Raw genomic sequence first — 21,130 nt, forward strand, 5'->3', positions numbered from 1 at the left:
AGTATTTCCCACTCAACCGATTGTGAGTTTTTTTAACACAGCACTTATTTGAATTAATTGACTTCTGGATGGGAGGGCAGTCTGGTAAATTAGCATGGACAGCTGGAAGATAATGCACACACCAAACACCTTGTGCCCCTCCCACCCCAATCTCTACCATTACCTTTCCTTTCCATGTTATAGTTTTCCAAACCCCAAATTCTCTCCTGTCCTAAAAGATTTCACAATCGGTTGAGTGGGAAATACTTATCATTCACTGAAATGACAGTTATGTCCCCAAAGCTTTGTGCCTTTCACTCATCGGGAAAAATACAAGAATGCCAAACTTTAAATGATTTCAACAAGTTGCACTATAGAAAGATGCGATTCTGATCGGTTGGTAAGTTGACTCTGATTAAGTGAGGCATTACATCAAGAAAGCAATAGGGAACAGTTGGCTCTCCAGACCTCCCGTGTCTTTCTAAAAACAGGCACAGGGCTTGAACATATCTTTTTGCTTGCAAAGAAACTTGTGTCACTTCTTGCAAATGTAAATAAAGTATGTTATGGACTCAGCTAATTACCTTAGTTTGCGAGAAGCAGCATATAGATGAGCAATGGTTGGGTAGAGTGGATAGATCATTGGGCACATAAGCAGCAACAGTGTGAGGGTGCAGACATTACTTTCACGACAACATAAAGCTGTTAAACTGCTCTCATTGTTTGAAATAGAAGCTGATTTTACTAAATTGCTGCATAATCCTATAAAAACAGGTACCCAGACATGTACCAGTGATTCTTACTTATCCCTTGTTCCAATGTTTTACAATATTGGCTGAATGAGTCTGCAAACAGATGGCTTATAGCAAGAGTGATGGACCGAAGTAACATTTGCATTCACGGTGTCACTGAAGTGAAATGTTGTATGAAATGGCAATTTCTACTCAGATAAACCTCTTACAAGCAGTTCAATATGGTTACAAATGAGTGATTGAGAGACACTAGCTAGCATGTTCCCTGGTATTGAAAGGAGACTGAATATTGCCTTGTAAAGTATAAAGAGATTATGAGGTGACATAACAGCATCAGCCTTCCTTTTGAAATATACTGGATGATTCAAAAATATGATGCTTAAAGGGGTGGTTGAGGGGAGGGTACAAAACTAAGCATTCACAAGTAAGGTACAGTTACTCTTCACGTATTTACCAAAACAATTATAAGTAACTATGCATTTTTAATCAGAAATTCTCTAATCAACTAATTCTGGACAGTTGAATTCATCTTAAAAAGATTTCTCTTTAATGGCATCAGCAATTGTTGTTTGATAATATTTTTAAGGCTTTTGAAGACAATGTGCATGAATTTTGGCAGTACGGACTTGATGGACCAAAAGGCCTCTTCTAAACTCTATGATTGTATGATAATTTAACATTTAAATTACCGAAAATATGAGCAATACATTATTATTGATAGCCGGGTCACTTTAGTAGACTGACTATTGAATAGGACACAGAAGTTTAAGTCATGTTAGCAAATCACACTTAATATGCATATGCATAAATAAATCAAATGTAATTTATACAAGAGCATTTATTATTGCTTGATGATCATATCCAAACATTTTGAAAGTTGGGCTTAGTGGAAATTAGACAAGCATATATGGCGCAGCTTTTGTACCACAATCTTTCCACTATTGCTGTAAGGCAAATGGAATTCAAACACTGGGGCGAACTTCCTCTGGTTTCTTTGTGCAGGGATCGTCGTGGTACAGTAGGAAACGTTCTGACTGTTATAATTCTAAAATAGCTAACAAAGCAAGTCTCAAAGCCATCTTTTTGGTTTTAGTAACTGGGAGTGGAAGCGAGGGTGGGGTTTTTGCTAGTTTGGGGATCAGCAGTCCAAAGTTTTACGAAGAAGCATGAAAAAGCACTAGCCTTACCCATAAAAAGTGTGATGTCTTTCAGTTATCTTTAAGGGATGAGAACGTAGCCTGTAAAATTATTTCTTTTGGTCACAATTTTCTGCCCAGAAAAGAGGTCAAGTTTCTTTCCTTCATTCCATCTTTCTGTCATTCCTTCTTAAGGAATGAACTTGGAATGTGAACATTGGCATGTTGTTCTAGCATGGGTTGGTTTGGCATGGCAGATCTCAGAGCATTTAAGCCTGATCCCAGTTTCAGAGTGCCTGCCCACTTGCATTTTCTAGAAGTTGGTACTGGATGATGACCAAGTCCAGGACTCCTAGCTAATATGTTTCTAATCCAGGAGCATCAGAGGGAGATGGTATTCCAGCTGTTAACTCGGAATAGAACAGTGATTAATAAACAGACTAATGTTGTTTGGGTATGTGTAGTTTATATCTTTTAATTTATTTAGTGGCCTGGACTTGGTTATACAAGGTATAATGTCATTTCTTTCCAGATTATACAAAACTCACAATTGTACCAAGTAATGAGGAGATTATTGACAAGGTTCAGGAAGACATAGACCGGTGAATGGCAAGAACATACGACAGATTAAATTCAATGCAGAAAAATATGAAGTAGTCCATTTTGATAGCAAGAACGAGGAGATGCATGATGAATTAAAGGTTACAATTTTAACGCAGGTGCATGAGCTGATAATATTTGTTTATTTGAAAGTGGCAGGATCATTGAGAAGGTTGTTATGAAAGAATATGGGATCCTTGGTTTTATTAATGGAACAATAGAATAAAACATAATGGAGCTATGCTATACGTATGTAAAGCACAGGTCAGGTCTCAGCAAGAGTGTGGTGTTCAATTCTATGCATCTACAGGAAAGAAATTGGGAAAATTTATTTAAATAGAATGTGAAGATTTGATGTAAAGGGGTAATTTCTCTGGATTTGGATCTTTGTACATTGATAGTATTGGAAAATAGGCTGAAAACTTTGTTTTGTGGTGTGTTTTAACATTTTTCTAAACATTCTTAAATATCTAGATATCTAAATATCTAGATGGTTTTTGTTTCCATATTTGCTGCAATAAACTTCCACTCTGATGTCAAAGAAACTCTGCAGCCTCGTGTAACAATGTTTCAAAGACTGACCACCATGTTAACTAAAATATTTAAAAATTATCTATCAAGCTGGATTTCATTCTGGGATCAGCCTTTTCCAGTAGTACCATCAGCTGGGATCATTATACCTGGCATTACTTTCGGCCTGCACAGAACCAATAACTTAGAACCATGACCACAGGAGCAGCGAGACAATCAATTTGAGAGCAGGTCACAAAGTGATTCACTCAACGTGGGTGAGAAGGAGATGAAAATGAAAGAACAATACCAAGAGGTACCTCCCTTGAGGAACAAAATGTCCTTCATCCACAGGAGGTGAGGCCAGGCAAGCTTATAGCTATGGCCCAACCTTTAAAAGAGGATTGCTTATTGGATATTGCAGATTGATGCAGTCTTCCAAGGAAGTTATCAACTTCTGGTACCTGCCAGATAGAACGAAGTTGCTCAATGGGGAAATTCACTAATGTCTTTTAGTAAAGAAAATTTGCTGTCCTTATCTGCTCTGGCCGTCACATGATACTAGACAGACAGCAATTATCTTTTCACTGAATGGCACAATTAGCCACTTAATGTATCCAACTGCTGAAAATTCTAATGAAAGGAATGAAACCAGATGGACGACTTAGCATTGACAGAGGCATCAGAAATGACAATGGCACAAACAGGCCGGAAGACCCTGAAAAACCCTTCTTACTAACGTCTGGGAGCTTGTGCCAAAATAGGAAGAGCTGCCCCACAGACTGGTCAAGCATTTAACAGCCTGACATATCACACTCACCGAATCAAACCTTACTATGTCCCAGATGCTCCCATCACCATCCCTAGGTATGTCTTGCCTCCCCATTCTCTTCCCCAGCACCCAGGTGCTGAATATAGTCTTACAACAAGCATCATGCAGGAGATTGCCATTGACCAGAAACTGAACTGAACTAGCCATATAAATACAGTGGCTACAAGAGCAGGTCAGCAATTACTTCATCCCCTGTCTCTCCAAAGCCTGACCATCATCCATAAGGCAAGTCAGGAGTGTGAAGGAACACTCTTCACTTGCATGGATAAGTGTAGCTTCAACAGCGAGAATCAGAGGGACTTTGGTATGCAAGGCCACTGGGACAGTGGGACAGGTAGATGAAGAAGGCATTGGAATATTTGCTTTTATTAGCTGAGACGTAAAGTTTAAGAACAGGGAGGTTATGTTGGAACTGGGTGACCGCTTCGCTGAACACCTAGGTTCTCTACAGAAAAAAGACCCTGAGTTTCCAGTTGCCTGCCATGTCAGGACACCACCCTGTTCCCTGGCCCACATCTCTGTCTCAGGCTTGCTATAGTGTTCCAGTGAAGCTCAGCACAAGCTGTAAGAACAGCACCTCATTTTCCATTTGGAAATTCTACAGCCTTCAGGACTCAATATCGAGTTCAACAATTTTAGGGCTGGAGCTCTCCCATGTCCTTACCCCAACCTCCACACACCAGGCCTTGTTACCACATAGTCTTCTATTGCACACAACCCATTGATAGCCTCTAACAGTCCTCATTAACAGCTATTCACCCTCATAGCTGGATCGTTTTCCACTGCTTTGTCTGTCCCATTGTTCTCCTCTCTCTTTAGGGTCTATCTCCACCTATTGTTTACTCCTTAGCTGTCCCCCTACCCTATGTTCTGCATATAAACTGACATTTTCCTAGCTACCATCAGTTCTGAGGAAAGGTCACTCAACCTGAAATGGTAACCCTGATTTCTCTCCACAGATGCTGCCAGACCTGCAGAGCTTTTCAAGCAATTTCTCTTTTTTTGTTTTGGACACACTGGAGTTGTTTTCCTTACAGCAGATGAGCCTGAGTGGGGGACATGACTGAGATTTATAAAATTATGAGGGACAAGATAGGGTAGACAGGAAGAAATGTTTCCCCTTGGTGAAGGGACCAGGAGGCATAAATTTCAGGTTAGGGGCAGAGGATTAGAGGAATCATGAGGAAATGTATTTTTTCACCCAGAGGATGGTGGGATTCAGGAACTCACTGCCTTACGGATATAGAGGCAAAAACCCTCATGTTACTTAATATGTTTTTAGATGTGCACTTACGATGTCAAAGTAACAGGCTATAGGCCAAGTTCTGGAAAATAGGATTAAAATGGTTAGGTGGTTGTTTAGACTGGTGCAGACTCGATGGGATGAAGGGCCTTTTTCTGTGCTGTAGCACTCTGTGGCACTATACCTCAAGATTCAAGAAGCTTGACGCCATTCAGGACAAAACAGCCCACATGATTGGCTCTCGGTCCACTTTCTTCAACACCAATAATGCATGGTGGTAGCAGCAGCGGGCACCATCTACCAGATGCAGTAACTCTGCAAAGTGCCTTCAACAGCATCTTCCTGTGACCTCTACTAGCTAGAAGGAGCAGGGCAGCAGTTGTATGGGAACACCGTCACCTGCAAGTTCCCCTCCAAGTCACACACCCTCCTGATTTAGAACTATATCAAAGTTCCTTCACAATTGCCAGGTCAACATCCAACAGCACTATAAGGACTCTCTACCACAGGGACTACAGCAGTTCAAGAAGGCAGCTCCCCATCAGCTTCAGGAAAATAAATGCTGGCCTAGCAAAGCAATACCCACATTTTATGATTGAAACTGAAGACTGCTGCACATATGGGGTGTTGTTGCAAGAATTCCAGAGTATGTAGTAAAGCTGGAAGCATGGGACAACTGCATTTTGCCATGCTTTGCATTGCTCTGAAATGCTCAGATTGATGCAATAAAAGCTTTGGGCAGTGTTGTAACCTTCTCCTCCAATGAACTTGCCTGAAAGAGAGATTTAATGATGAAGACTTTAAATTTGCCACCCCCACAGACTGCAAAACGCAGTGAAGCAGAGACCTCCAGTAAGTGCTGAATGGAGCATGAGAGAAATTAGATTTTTGTCTCCCATGAAGAAAACACTACCGCTGTTGTTATTCCACACTGCCTTGCTATTAGGAAGCTCTTACTTTCCTGGATCCAATAAGCAGGAAGGGATAAAGAGATGAGGATTAATGCTGCCATTAAATAATGACATTGAGAAATTCTGAACTATAGAATTTTATTGTATAGAAACAGATCGCTCAGTATATTAATTATGTCTTAGTGTTTTGTTTTCTACATGAGTCGCTAATTCTAATGTGACTTTCTTCTTCACTCTCCATATCTTTTAACATGCCTTTTACAAGCGAATATTTAATTCCTGTCGTATGGGTTTATAGACTTTGTTTCAATCATAATTTGTGATAAGGAAATTCAGAGTCTAATCACCCATTCACTTGTTTCTGCGATTAGTAGCAATTGTTTCTGCGATTAGTTTCAATTTGTGACCATGTTGCCAATTCCAAGAAAGGAATTTATCACTATTTAGGATATTGACAAAGCCTGTCATCTTGCTCACCAACAATTTTCAAAGTATTAACAGTTTTAGTTGGTTCTCAAGGTAGCCTTTGATTTTTCGTTGGCTGTTTGCTACATATTGCTCTAACTTTGTCAGGAGTACTATAGGAAAATCTATTTACTAAGTTCTGTCGGCACATCACTGGAAAGTTAATGGAAATTCAAGATCCTGATTCTAATTATTCTGAGGCATTATACTTACACAATTGATAATCATCACAATTCATGCCAAACTATGGACATATTTAAGCTGATGGCCCATATCGTGGATGGATATTGCTCAAACTCATTTCAGTCCACATTTTAAAGCTGAAAGGTTATTTACATCTACTTGTCTGAGTTGGATTACATCCCAGATCTACAACATCTACCTACCTATTGTACCGTTCAATTTTCATATTGTATTACACAATAAATTTCACTGTTGCAGATGGAGCTATAATAGATTCCTCTTCAAAGCAAAGAATGTGGATTTATATACTACCATTCACAATTTCTGGACATCTGAAAGCTTTTTGCAGTTGACTATGTACTTCTGTAGTCAACATAATGTATTAGAGACACCAGGCGAGATCCAACAACATTAATGAAATGACCAGTCTACCATTTTTTTCTTGGTGTTGCTGTTCAGCTGAGGCACCTGTCCTGGTCTTCATTAAATATTATTACAGGGTCTCTTAAATCCACCTGAGGGCAAACTGCTTAAAAATCTCATCCAAATGGCAGTATCACTGACACTACTGTACTCCTTCAATACTGTATTCAAGTGTTCATGCCTTCAAGCCTCTCCAGCCCGCGGCCTTCTGACTCTGAAGTGAGATTGCTACCACTGAGCTAAGGCTGACACTTCTCTGAAGGACACAATGAACTGAGATCAATATCGTAGGTTGTTAATTAGATTTAAATGTATTTTCTACCACAGGCAGTTATTTGAGCTATATTCAGCTTGTCCTGAGGCAGATAGAACTCATATACCAAGCAGTCTGCATGGATTGGGGAATTTATCTTTGTTTCCTAAGCTAAATGTTTTGTGTTCCAGCTTTAGCTTGTGAAATTAAACTCATAAAACATCCTCCTTCAACCCTAGCTTTGTTTTATGCAGCTTTCATATTGGACATGATCTATCACACTGTCAGAAGTGTGACAGTTACCAACTGTGGAAACCAGATAAGATAAAATAGATTAGTTTAACGATCAGACTTTAAAATCTGCTTTTTACTTTTACAACTGATTGCCAACTGTTTTGGACATAAAGGCAGACAGCTACATGAGGTGGGTCCAAGAAATGAGCCCTGAGCCAGAATGGGTAGATTGAATCAAAACCATTATTGAACCATTTAACTGAAGTTGGGGTTCCCAGGCAGTCTGATGTTGAATTACAATGAAATTTTGAGCTGCTAAATTTCTGGCAGAGACCTTCAGGTAGGTACTGGGAGTGAATGCTGATGAATGAAAGAGAAAGAAATAAATAAAGCATTGGAAAATCTATGGCCATTGTGTTGGAGTGAAGCAGCTTTGTCAGTGTTTCAGTTGGGAGTTGGATTTCAGTTTAGGTCTTAGTTAATCACTTAGGCAATAAGTCTCTTGGCAGATGTATTCATGCGTAATAGCTCTAATTGTGGTCATGAAATGCTACCATTTATAACACAAATCCCACAGTGCAGCCAAATCCCACAGATCAGTTCCAAAACTGTTATTTTCATTACCTGAGACAGTAAATAACTCATTATTAGTTGTTGAAAGTTCCATTTGTAGTCAGACCTCAAGGCTCCAGTGTTTGTATTTCAGTACTTATGTAGTCACCTGTCTCTATTCGGTAATAGTGTCAATAGACAAGATAAACATGGATCCTCAGCATGAGCTTTCCAGGTGGCTTAGTGGTTCATGGACAGGTCTGCATGGCAACAGACCAGAAAGAGACGAGAAAAGTGAAATACAATGTATAAGAGAAGAATCACAACTTGCGATCTCACCACATAAACAATTGCGGAAACTAGCAGCTGGATTGAAATAAATAACTTCCAGCCCATTTTTCAAACCTTGACATTTATACATAATGCCAGCCAGTTTCGCAAAATGCTGCTTTCTTCAAAAATTCATGCAAGAATTCTGTGTTATTTCAATGTATTTTTTGTTGACTGGGTACACTAAGGAAACACAAATGCAACCAGAGTGAATAATAAACCAATCTTCGTGGTTTTCCTTGGGGGAATATACTCTAGGAAAGATTAATCCTGAAATTTATCTTTGTATTGGCATGTGGAGATAATATGCCAGAACAATGAAATTAAAAATGCAATTTACATATTTTAAATGGATCAATTTAGCATGTAGACTTCAAAGTAAAACTGTAGTTTTGTGATGGTAAACTGCACAGCAAGTCATACCTCCCCTCTCCTGCTTCACATCAGTGAGTCATGTATGTCTGATAACCTTTGGTTCAATTCATCCACAAAAAAAAAGTACCATTCTTGATCTGAAATTGAGGTTGCTTGGCCTTGTGTTTACATTCTGTGTTTTATAAATTGAATAAGCTCACTGGTTAATTGTAGACAAATCACTTGTAATCTCAAAGAAAAATTTACATAGACCAAAATTATTAGTCATTATGGAGAATGTGTGTTGCCACTAACTGAAAGTGACAACAGGGCTGAGTCTTAAGTTTTGTTTTAGCGAAGTCTGAGTTGTATCAAGTTTTCTGGATGATTTTCTTTGCTATGAGGTCTAGCAGGTTTTGTCACCCAATTGTACCAAATTCACCCACTCGCCCATATGGCATCTGTCACAACTGATTCACATCCAATCTTATAATTTGCAATTCCCACAGCAACTCACCACTCACCAGATATGCACCAAAACACAGGCATCCCTCACACCAGCGTGATTTATAAAAGGCAGCAGTGCACCTGGATGAACACTGGCATTGCAGTGCTGCCCTAGTCACAAGGTTGGACTATGGCAAAGAAGCACCAGCAGAGGAGGCCATGCCATTAGATTCTACCAGCCTGATCAAAGGTCACCAGCCAGGTCTGTGCCATCTCCAGGATGCTGAGGAATGGCTAATAATGTGGGAAGGTCAATGACATGTTCTGCTCCACCCAGATAAATGCCACACTTTTCTCTCTGCTGCCTTGTACTCAGTTTATCTCTGCTACTGCACATACCTCACACCAAGGTCCATGCTCTACCCTCTCACTATTGTATGCAATATATTCCCTCACTCACTTTCCCCCCAGCTTCCCACATCATGAACCCTGTAAGTCCTTTGCGCTGCCTCCACAGACCTTCAATGGATCTCACCACTGTTTCTCCACGGCAATTACAGATATGTGCCATCCACTCTCATCTGACTCATTCACCCCTATTTTCTTACAGAGGAGAGTACAGCACATGACAGGGCAAAGAGAGCATGCAGTAGTTGGGGGAGATGCCTGAAAACCGTGTCTTTATCCCAATGTGGAGAGAATCCCGGGCCTCGCAGAGACAGCTCCTGTGAAGTTGCAGAGGCATCCATGTCCTGGGCAACAAATAAGTAGCCATGTCACTGCCACTCTCCAGTTAACCTCGCTATCGCTCTCAATCATTGCACACCGCTTCTAACTACAGGCCACAAAGTCTTCTTTCTCTTTGGACCTGCATGTCTCACAAGCATTCCCACAATGAATTCAGAGAAATGGGAGGCTGTGAGGGAACTGCGCACATGGATGTCTAAGGATGAGAATACAGAGGCCTCAGAGGCAGCTTTGGCAGGGTCGCCTCCTGAACCCTGACCAACTCAGATACTGACACCTGATGAACGACTATAGACGTAGAGATTGTGGATAATCGATCTGGTGAGCACCTCACTATGATAGCGCCATCACTGGCCAAGGAAGAAATGGCACCAGGTGTTCTGCCAGCTACCATGAATGGATTGCCAGCTGCCATGGAGAACCAGCAGCAGTCAGAGAGATATACACGTCTGCATTCCCTCTCCCCGGCCAGTGGTCCTCAGGACCAAAGGAGTGATGACGGGGTGGGCTGGAAATCTTGCCCCCAGTCTAGCTGCCCCTCCTTGCAAGGAGACAGGGCAGTGCCAGCTGGCATCACAAGTGGAACCATTCAAAGACCCTCAGCAGTTTCCGCACAGGACACGGCAGACGGGTCTGTGTCCTCCACCTCCACTCTACCTGATCCCTTCAAAACTTGGAAATTCAAGCCAGAGAGTGTCAACTTGCTCCTGTCAAGTGTAAGAGACTGTATCTTTTTATTTTCTGGACTTTTCATTGTGGACTGAAATGGAAAAAGGATTGTTTAAAAAAAAAACTTTGGAAGGGATTGCTGCATTTCTTATAAATAAGATACCAGCCACACTTTGTAAATGCTGTTTACATTGGTGTTTGTTCAAGACATGATGGTGGAAATGGGTGGGGAGTCCAGTTGCTGATGAGCTAGATCCATAGGTTATGTAGCTGATTGGTCTGTGGAATGGTAACCCATTGCCGATGATAAAGGTCTTCTGTCTAATAAGAACATTGTGATTAGTTTCTAGGTAGCTGAACCACTTATGTCCCTTTCTCTGCAGTTAAAACAAAAACACCTCAAGCCTGACAAAAGCAAATTTATCTCCCTTCATCAGTTGCTGTAAGCTGAGGCTCTTAACCAATAAGTTAGAGACTTTATAAGTGTGTTTCAGAGATAGTAGGAACTGCAGATGCTGGAGAATCTGAGATAACAAAGTGTAGAGCTGGATGAACACAGCAGGCCAAGCAGCATCAGAGGAGCAGGAAAGCTGACGTTTCAGGCCTAGACATTTTCTGAGGAAGGGTCTAGGCCCGAAGCATCGGCTTTCCTACTCCTCTGATGCTGCTTGGACTGCTGTGTTCATCCAGCTGTACACCTTGTTATCTCTTTATAAGTGTGAACCAGTTGCTCCGTCTCTCTTGCAAGCAAGTGAAAGTTTCTGGAGAAGGAAGATTGAGGAGCAGCAAGTCCTGACAAGAACAAAATGATCATCTCAATGAATTCTATCTACATGTGTATACAAGGGGGAGTTTTACAAGGGATCACAGAGTATTAACAAGTAGAATTATGTATCAACTGTTCATAATTGTTTATTTGTATCTACAATTTAGTTATTTATAATACATAGCAATTTTTGTTAAGTACAGAAGCATGGTCCATGTTTTCTGTCAACATGGGTCTAAAAGACAGGTAAACTGGGGACTTTTGTGCACTTTTACAAAATCTTTAACTTTTGTGATGATTCAGGGAATAGCAGGGCTTTACTTCCAGTGTGCTACTGCAGAGGGATGTAACCAAGGAAGGCCTTCAGCATGTGTGACCTGTCTAGACAAAAGCAGCCCCATGTCCCCCTGCCAAATCTCTCAGGCCAAAGGGCTCCATATCATATTGGGCTCCCTCCAGCCCGAACTGCAGGAGCAGGGACTGCACCTGCAGTTCTAGTGGGAGGGAGAAAATGAACTAGCTTATTACTTCAGTGGTATGGGTGAAGAAGGTTTTGTTTTGTAAATGGGACTGTGTACATAAATATTAATGATTTGGACCTTCATGTATCTGCTCTTGAGTCTCTCTGTGCAGGCACTCGATGCATTTTCCCATCAGCCAGTAGCAGTTCATGGCCACACACAATGCTTCTTGGATGGAGGTCTGTTATGATTTCCGACTCCAGTCAGTCCTCTTGATTCAACATTCCTAACGCTTCTCTCCCTCTGTGCACAGATGTGTAACTACCAAAAGGTTGTCCAGTAGTGGCTGTGCCAGTGAGGTGATATGTACAGACAGGGTCAATGCTATAGACGACGAGAGAGTAGGCACCCTGCGTACCTGTGACCTATGTTGTTCCCATTTAAAAGCCACATAGTCTGTGTTTGTTGTTCTCTCCTTCACCAGTTGAGTTACTTGCTCCACTCGCTCTGAGTTTGTTCACAGCCATTCTCTTCCCCAGTGGTCACTTCTGATTTCCAACATGATGGAAGGTGAGAACGAGCACTCCTCTTTCAGCCACTTCCAGAGTCAGCCTGACATTTTCAGTGAGCTCCCAAATATCCATGTATCCTCCTACCACACACTTCACACTTTCCCAAGTTCTGAGAAACTCGTTACATTTATCTACCCTTGTCTCCCCTTCCCAGCCATACCATGGACATGTAATGTAACCATGCCTAGTGTGGTCACACTCTGCCCTTCCCTTAAAGCAGGGTGTTCCTGACTGTGGATGAACCCCAATCCCACATTACACTCTTCCCAGCCATGGTTTATAGTACTTTACCTACACAATCAGACCACGCCCTGGCCCAGAGCATGCAGCCACCATTTCTAAACACTAACCTGCTCAGGATCAATGCAGCAGCTATGGCAGCTCTTACTGCCCTCCCCTTCCCCCTTAGATTCTGTGGGTGGACCTGATGGACTGACGGTGACTGACCCTCTCCTCCAAGGTATGCCCAGATTCATGATCAATGCATACAACATCTCCTTGACTGCATTAACTCTACCCATTGGATTTGCTCCTGTGGAGCCAATGGATAAACAACGTCCCTTTTCCTGGCATGCAGAGGCCCAGGCCCCTGAACTGAGATTCCATTACGGGAGACGGCCCTTAACTTCCTGTACTGAGACCTCCTGACTGATGGGTACTTCCATGGACCTTGGTGAGTACTGTTCCCTGAAGACTTTGAGTCATGGCTACCTGTAAGCTGCAGGTACAGTGCTTTTGCTACGTAAGCTGCTTGCACATGGTGAATGTGTGCAATTAATGTAGCAAAGTGCTGTACAGCAAGATGTCTTTCCCCTTGACTGAGGATTGATTAACAATAAGGCCAGCTGCCTGTTTGTCCGACTGTGCTAATTGGCAATGCAAGGCGAGGTGCTGTGAGCATTCAGGGAGGAGATAAGTGAGCAAACTCTAGGAGAGCAGGGGAGTAGCGCTGAGAATGACAGCCTGGTCCAATCCATGGGCTGGGTGTCTCTGGCCATGCATTAGGTATCCCTGTTACAGCTTTTTAAGGCAATGTCAATGCAGCTTGCAATGAAAGTCTGTGATTCCAGAACATGCATAGTAGAGGTGCCAGATTGGTCACTTTGGATTGGTAGATGATGGATACTCATATCTGTGAAGGAAGAATGTATGCAGTTAGCCGAGTATCATCTTTTGAGATGTTTTTGGGCTTTGTCCAGCATGGAGGTGATTCGGAGTAATCAATGGAGAGCTCAATTCACCAGGTACACACTCTGGTTCCATATCAAGTTTCCACGATGACTAGCTTGTTTGACGAGTTTCGTTAGATGGGAGGGTAAATATTAATGAGGTGAGTTGTGGCATTAACAAAGCATTTAACAAACCATAATAATTATCCATTAGCATCTCGCTGCTCCCTGGTGAGAATATCGCCCTGCTGCTTGTGAAAAGTGTCAAGGTGCAGTGAGATGATCTCCACTTTGCGATGGGACTCATTGCAGGTTCTGCCACACATTTCACCATAACCCACATTGTTCAAAAACTGTTGGTATAGAGGACAGTGAAGAAAGTTATCTAAGATTAAAAAGAGATCTTGATCAATTGGGTCAATGGGCTAAAGAGTGACAGATGGAGTTTTATTTGGATAAATGCGAGATATTGCATTTTGGTAAAACAACAAAGGAAGGACTTATACAATTAGAAGTAGGGCCTTGGGCGGTATTGTAGAACACAGAGAGACCTAGGGGTTCAATAACATAATTCTTTGAAGTTTGCATTGCATATAGATAGAAGGCATTTAGCACGCTCGGCCTTCATTGCTTAGACCTTTGAGTATAGGAGTTGGGATGTTATGTTGAGTTTGTGCAAGACGTTGGAGGTTTGGAGTACTGTGTGCAATTCTGGTTGCTCTGTTATAGGAAGGATATTACTAAGTTTGAGAGAGTTCAGAAGAGATTTATCAGGATGCTATCAGGATTGAGATAGTAGGAACTGCCGATGCTGGAGTCTGAGATAACAAGGTGTGGAGCTGGATGAACACAGCAGGCCAGGCAGCATCAGAGGAGCAGAAAAGCTGACGTTTCGGGTCTGGACTCTGAAGAAGGGTCTGCTGGGCTGTTGTGTTCATCCAGTCCACACCTTGTTATCAGGATTGGATGGTTTGCATTATAAGGAGAGACTGGATAGGCTGGGACTTTTTTCACTGAAGTGTAGGAAGTTGAGAAAGTGGTGGATATGGGTACAGTAACAATATTTAAAAGACGTTTAGATAGGTACATGAATAAGAAATATTTGGAAGAATATGGGCCAAGTGCAGGCAGGTGGGAATAATTTAAATTGTGATTATGATCGGCATGGATCGCTTGGACTGAAGGGTCCATTTCTGTGCTGCATGACTCTATGACTCTATGCTCAAGCTCCTATAAGACTCCGCACATAGATTTTGACAGGAGTAGGAATAACTAAGAGAAGGCTTTTAAAAAGTCCTACACTGGAACAGTTTTATACGTATTCTGATATTTCCAACACAAATGCACACTATTTATCGGTGGGACATAAATTTTATGGCATACATACTTTAAAGATATTGTTGAGTGGAATGCCATTGTTGCTACTTAAGCAGAGCTGTCATGCAAAGTACGTAAAATTATGTCCAATTCTGTAGTACGGAATTAAGGGAGAAAAACACAAAAGGGACTCATGATGAGATTCAGTGGGTCACTGAAAAGCAGACCATGAGATCCCACAACACAAGTGATGAACATCAGCAATAAAGAGCAGTCGGATATATAATAATCTAGTTAGGAACATCAGTCTTCCATGAAAAGCTGCAAAGGCTGGTTCTATTAATTTTTGTGGTTGTGCTTGCATTTATTTTTCATTCTACACCAAACCAAACTCGATCATGAAATCCAGTTTGCAAGTGACCGATGTTTTAATGTGAATGTGAAATGTGTTCAGCTAATTTGTAGGAAAAGAAGCAGAGCTTCCCACTTCATTATGTTGGAGCTTTTCTAGTGCAATGCTCTGTTTATTAAATTAATGTATTTCGTCAGCAAAGACACATTTCATTTATATTTTAGGCTGGTGGTGAACATTTAGATTTTCTATTATTTTCACTTTTGAACTAAAGAAGGAAGTACAGAAAGCAACCGCTTTTGCAGAATGACTTGTACACTGATGTGCCATTATGGAGAACATTGACATTAAATTATGGGGTATAATTTACTTATTATACCTTTTCAATGACAATAGGGAAATATAGAGGATATAATTTACTTGAATTTTCGGATAGGATTTAATACATTTTCACAAGATTTGTGTACAAAGTTCAGATTAATGGAATTATGTTAATTTAAAACTTGTTTGAGAATTGTTTTAACAATTGGAAACAGAAAAGAAAGAGAATCGGGAAGAAAACTGCTAGAGGCAGTGACTAGGCAACCATTGCAGATCACTGTTGGATGCATCCAGTTATAAATCCCTTGTTATTCTTTCTATTCATAACTTAATTAGAGGCGACAGCTTAGAACATTGCAAAATTTGTTGATGAGATAGTATATGTCGCAAGTCAGAATTAATAAGGAGTCCTGAAATATTAAGAATTAGGTCAATTTGGAAGATGGGCTCAGAAATGGCAGATAGACCTTAATCTAGATAAATGTAGGAAACTGCTAATGCAGTACATCATTCAAGATAATCTGGTGTATTATGGGATTATGCTAAATGCAACTCTGCAGAAGTACAACCAATGCTGAAATGACTTAGTTAAAGTGGAAAAGCAAAAGCTTTTGGATGTACTTGTTATTCAGTCACCAATGGTTTCCATCAATATGAAGTTATTACAATACATTACAAGAAGAAATGTGCAAAAGAACCAATGGATGAAACGGGTAAACTAATGTAGAAGAGTAAAACATATTTCTGATTAAAGGGAATTTATTTCAGAACAATTTTCACAAACTGCCTTGATAGTGTTTCTAAGCAGCTAAATGAAGTGGTGTGAGACAGTGAGTCATTATGAAATTATCATTAGTAGCAAAGTGCAGCATCACAATCGCAGAATTGTTACGTATAACGTAGAAGGAGGCCACTCAGCCCTTCGCGTCTGTACTGACTGTGAGCAATTTAACTTCGAGCCAATCACTCCCTTTTCCCTCTAATCCTGGACGTTATTTCAATTTGAAAAATCATCCAATTTCCTCTTGACTGCTTCAATTCTGCCTTCCTCTACCTCATTTCTAGACAATTCATCCTATACTCTAACCAGTCACTGTGTGACAAAGTTTCATGAAGAAGTTAAATGAAGTGCTGTTCTCAAGAATGAGGATCTCTGTGAGGAATCCATTTAGGAAATTTTGCAAAGGCCGTACGGCACAAGTTTGGTAACTTTGGTCTTTAAATTATCAGAAACATAACCCTCTGAACCACAGCCTTGTTAGTCTGGCATTTCTGGCTGGAAATAAAGCTAGTGAAATCTAGTATAAGGAAAATAGTTAAAAGACTTGCAATAAAAGCAAAGGCTGTGGAATTTCCAATGCAGCATGTAACGTCAGGTGTATTCCAGAGGTATAGTAAAATTACTGTGTGAGTCAGGAAGGCCTGTCTCTAAAGTTGAATTGTGTGGGTGAGACCATAAGACAGGATGTAGGTACAGAAGTGGCCATTCAACCCATCAAGTCTGCTCTGCCACAAAAGGAGAGAATGGCTGATCTGATAATACTTAACTGCATTTTCTTGCCTTCTTTCCCCATAACCCTTGAAGTTTTACTGATTAAAATTCTGTTTATCTCAGCCTTGAATAAATGTAGCCTTGACAGCACTCTGTGGTAAAGAATTCCATAGATTCACTTCCTCTGAATGAAAAAAAACTCATAATCTCTGAATTTCTCCCCACAGATGCTGCCCAGACCTGCTAAGCTTTTCCACAAATTTCTACTTTTGTTTTTGATTTACAGCATCCATAGTTCTTTCAGTTTTTAGTTAGGAAATAACCTCTCCTCATCTACTTTAGCAAGCCCTCTAAGAATTTTATATGTTTCAGTAAGGGGTCTCATCTCATTCTTCACAACTCCAATGAGTATAACCACGGCCTATTCAACCTCTTCTCATCAAAGAAAACCTCCGTGTTTGGAATCAACCTCATGAACCTTCTCTTGACTACTTCCAATGCCATCTAAAAAGGATGATTTCTTTAGGATGGTCAGTTTTGAAGAAGAGTCATCTCACACTTAAAACGTGAACTCTGTTCTTCTCTCTCCATGGATGCTGCCAGATGTGTTGAGTTTCTCCAGCATTTTCTGTGCTTCTATCAGATTTCTAGCATCTGCAGTATTTATTTTTATTTGAGTGTTCATATCTATTGGTTCCACTTTACCTATCCTGTTTGTTACCTCCTCAAAGAATTATAATAATATTGTTAGGTATCATTTCCCCTTCTTGAAGTCACAATGACTCTGCTCGATTTTATTATGTATTTCTGAATGCTTTGCTATTATATTATATCCCTGTGGCTCTCCACTAGTCACAGGTTACCATCCTGAAAATGCCTCCCCTTGTCCCAACTCTTTACCTTCTACTAGTTAGCCAATCCTCTATCCATGCTAATATGGCTTTCACCTTATTAAGTAGCCTAATGTGTGGTCCCACAATTAATGCTTTCTAGAAATCCAAATATATCACCTCTTCTGCTTCACCTTTATATGTTCTCCTTGTTACCTCTTCAAAGGATTCTACTAAAATTGTCAAGCATGATTCATAAAGCCATTGTTGACTCTGCTTGATTTTATGATATATCTCTAAATATTTTGCTATTACAGCCTTTATAATTCACTCGAACATTTTCCCAACAACAGATGTTAAGCTAACTGGCCTATAGTTATCTGTTTTTGATCTCTTTCCCTTTTGTGAATAAAGGTGGTTTTCCAATCCTTTGGTAATATTCCAGGATTTAAGGGTACTTTGAAGATTACCATGAGTGCACCCATTTTCTCCGTAATAATTTCTTTTACATTCTAAGATGTATCCCACCAGGCCCAGGGGACATAATAGCTTTTAGCACCGTTCTTTTCCCTAGTTTATTTTCTCTAGTGATAGTTATTCTGTTAATTTTTCTCCACCGGCCCCACCTTTTAGCCCCTTGATTATTTAGTATATTTGGAATGCTATTCATGTCTTCTACTTTGAATACTGATTCAAAGGATTTATTTAACTTATTTATTTTACCTATTTATTCAACTATGTCCTGGTTCCCCCTTATTGTTACCTTAGCTTCATGGTCTAATGGGCCTTTATTCCCTTTGACCCCACTCTTGCTTTTTATACATCTAAAGAAGCTCCTTTGGTCCTTTTGTGAAACCAGTGCCCCTTAAAGAAACTCAGAGATTGTAAGAACTGCTGATACTGGAATCAAAGATAATATAGTGTGGAGCTGACCAATCCCCGCCACTTCCCATGTGCACTCACCCATCACCATCCCACCTACCTTCCCCAGCTCCACCCCTCCTTTCTGTATTTATTTCGGAGCTCCCTTCCCCCTCCCCCATTTCTGAAGAAGGGTCCCGACCTGAAACATCAACTTTCCTGCTCCTCTGATGCTGCCTGGCCTGCTGTGTTCCTGCAGCTCCACACTGTGTTACCCCTTAAAGAAATTTTTCTTTCCAGTGTAATAAATCGGAAGCTGAATCTTTCTTGTTTTAGTGTGCTAATAATGTTTTGTTGTTTCCAATACAGTCCACAGATCATTTGCATATATTATGTAAACATACTATTAACTTGTAAACAATATTTGCAGCAGCAATACGCTTTGACATTGCTACACATTGGATGCATACCTGGAGATACTGGCATGAACGCTCTTTCTGGCACGTTTCTGATTTCATGACGGTTTTATTATCAAGATTCATTGAGGATTTCTGATAAACCTCATGGGCTCGGCTCACTGTTAATGTTGAAGACCACGAGCTCTTCTTCATGATTTGTGCATCAACATTCAGTGGGATATTTACACAAGTCGTGCATTTCATGTCATTATTGCTTCTGGAAGTTTTTAACGTCTGTTCACTGATAGTATTATAAGCTTCCATGAAGTACTGAGATGTTGAACGGTCAGGACATCGACCCATGGTCATCACGTTTGTTGGCCCATGATAAATGCATACATCACCATCCAAGTTATCTTCTGAGCTCCACCACCCTGAAATATTAGATTTGTTCTTCGGTTCTGACTTCCTATCTTTGCTCTTGCTGCGCTTGCCACGTTTTGTACCATGCACTTCATCATGACCTGCTTTATTACCATTTGTATTTCCTTTGGAAGGTCCTTCAAGAGAATGTGACTTGGTAAACAGCTTTTGCACTGAGTGAACCAGGTGGCGGATTCTTCCTGGACTTTCACTCCGGTGTTCCAGGGCTGTCCGCTTATATTGTAAGGTGTGGAACCCATCACGGCGGATTGGGAGTTGCCTCTCGAATTGGTCCAGGAGGTTGGCAGGGATGCGATTGATTTTATTGGTTGAAGGTGCAGGCACCAGGCCACATTCGTCCTTAAGGTCATGCTGTGAACTGTAATGTCTTCTGGGAAAAGTACTACTTGATATTTGATCACTGAACGGAACCATGCACTCTGAATGAAAGGAGTTCCGCTGGGTGCAATAGGAATGATCGTCATGCTGGGAGTCAACTGGATTGAGTATGTATGGCTTCCTTTCCTGTTGGTGGGACAATGTATCACACGAAGGGTCACAATTGGTTACAATATGGTGTCCTCGGTTGCTTGATAACCCTTTCATTCTTGTGGCTGATACTTTTCCCAAGTCATTTAATAATTGTAGTTATTATCAGGAGGTGTCTTGAGAAAGCCCTGAAAAGTGATAAAGGCAAATAACAAATCAGTAACATAATTTCCCATTACTTGGATTAAAAAGAAAACACTACAATAAAAAAAAGTCACTGAATCTTCAAGAACACAGTCTGTAATTTCTGGGCACCAAAGAACAAGTTAAAATTTGATACAAATTAAAAATGAGAAGTCCTTAGCTGTCTGATTCTTATTCTGTAAGATTTTTACCCAACTATTTTTCTATGACAAAGTATATTTTAGTTTGCTAATCAAATAACCTCTTCTTATAAAATAAGTTCGAATGTATGCAGAGATCAAGAGGCAGCTAATGTTCATTAAAAAGCAGCATTCCACTGTTAAAATTATTTTAGGACTATTTGAGTCTAAGTTTCATCAGTGGATTGATTATGCTGTAAGAGCGTCAGGAAACCATGCATTATGTAAGTGACATTTATTATAAATTGCTGGATTTTTTTTCCATGTAATTTGCTGCTTTGACATAAATGCACCAAGATAATACTTTTTGCCTCCAGCGAGGTCTGATCCAATGCATCGTTTCAAGTTAATTAGAACAGATTAGTTTAGTTCTTAGACTAGTCCAAAATCAAAACTGGATGCTGGAAATCTGAAATAAAAACAGAGAATACTCAGCTTCTGTGCGGACAGAAACAGAGTTGGTGTTTCAGATTGTGACCTTTCATTAGAACATTTTCAGGAAATGTGGGCATTAACATTTCTCAAATTACAATAACTGCAACCTAAGAAACTTTTCTGGAGTCTGAATGTGGGTGTGCAAATTGAGGCTATTGTATTTATCCAAAATGAAAACTGAAATTTTGATTTAGTGCTTACTAAATGTCAAAATCATTAAAGGCACAATAAACTAAAGAAT

The 21,130-nt window shown here is 40.4% G+C and overlaps 1 protein-coding gene across 1 annotated transcript in view; it reads right to left on the bottom strand.

The window, feature by feature from the left end:
* Positions 1-20,188, bottom strand: part of dlgap1a (discs, large (Drosophila) homolog-associated protein 1a) — a 37,605-nt gene extending 17,417 nt beyond the window's left edge. Inside the window, exon 1 of the mRNA XM_020528271.2 lies at positions 19,232-20,188. Coding sequence (XP_020383860.2) covers positions 19,232-20,188 — 957 coding nt within the window. The remainder of the gene's footprint in view (positions 1-19,231) is intronic.
* Positions 20,189-21,130: the final 942 nt, after the last annotated feature.

This window comes from Rhincodon typus, chromosome 4 (genome assembly GCF_021869965.1).
Source record: "Rhincodon typus isolate 14 chromosome 4, sRhiTyp1.1, whole genome shotgun sequence".
NCBI classification, from domain to species: domain Eukaryota; kingdom Metazoa; phylum Chordata; class Chondrichthyes; order Orectolobiformes; family Rhincodontidae; genus Rhincodon; species Rhincodon typus.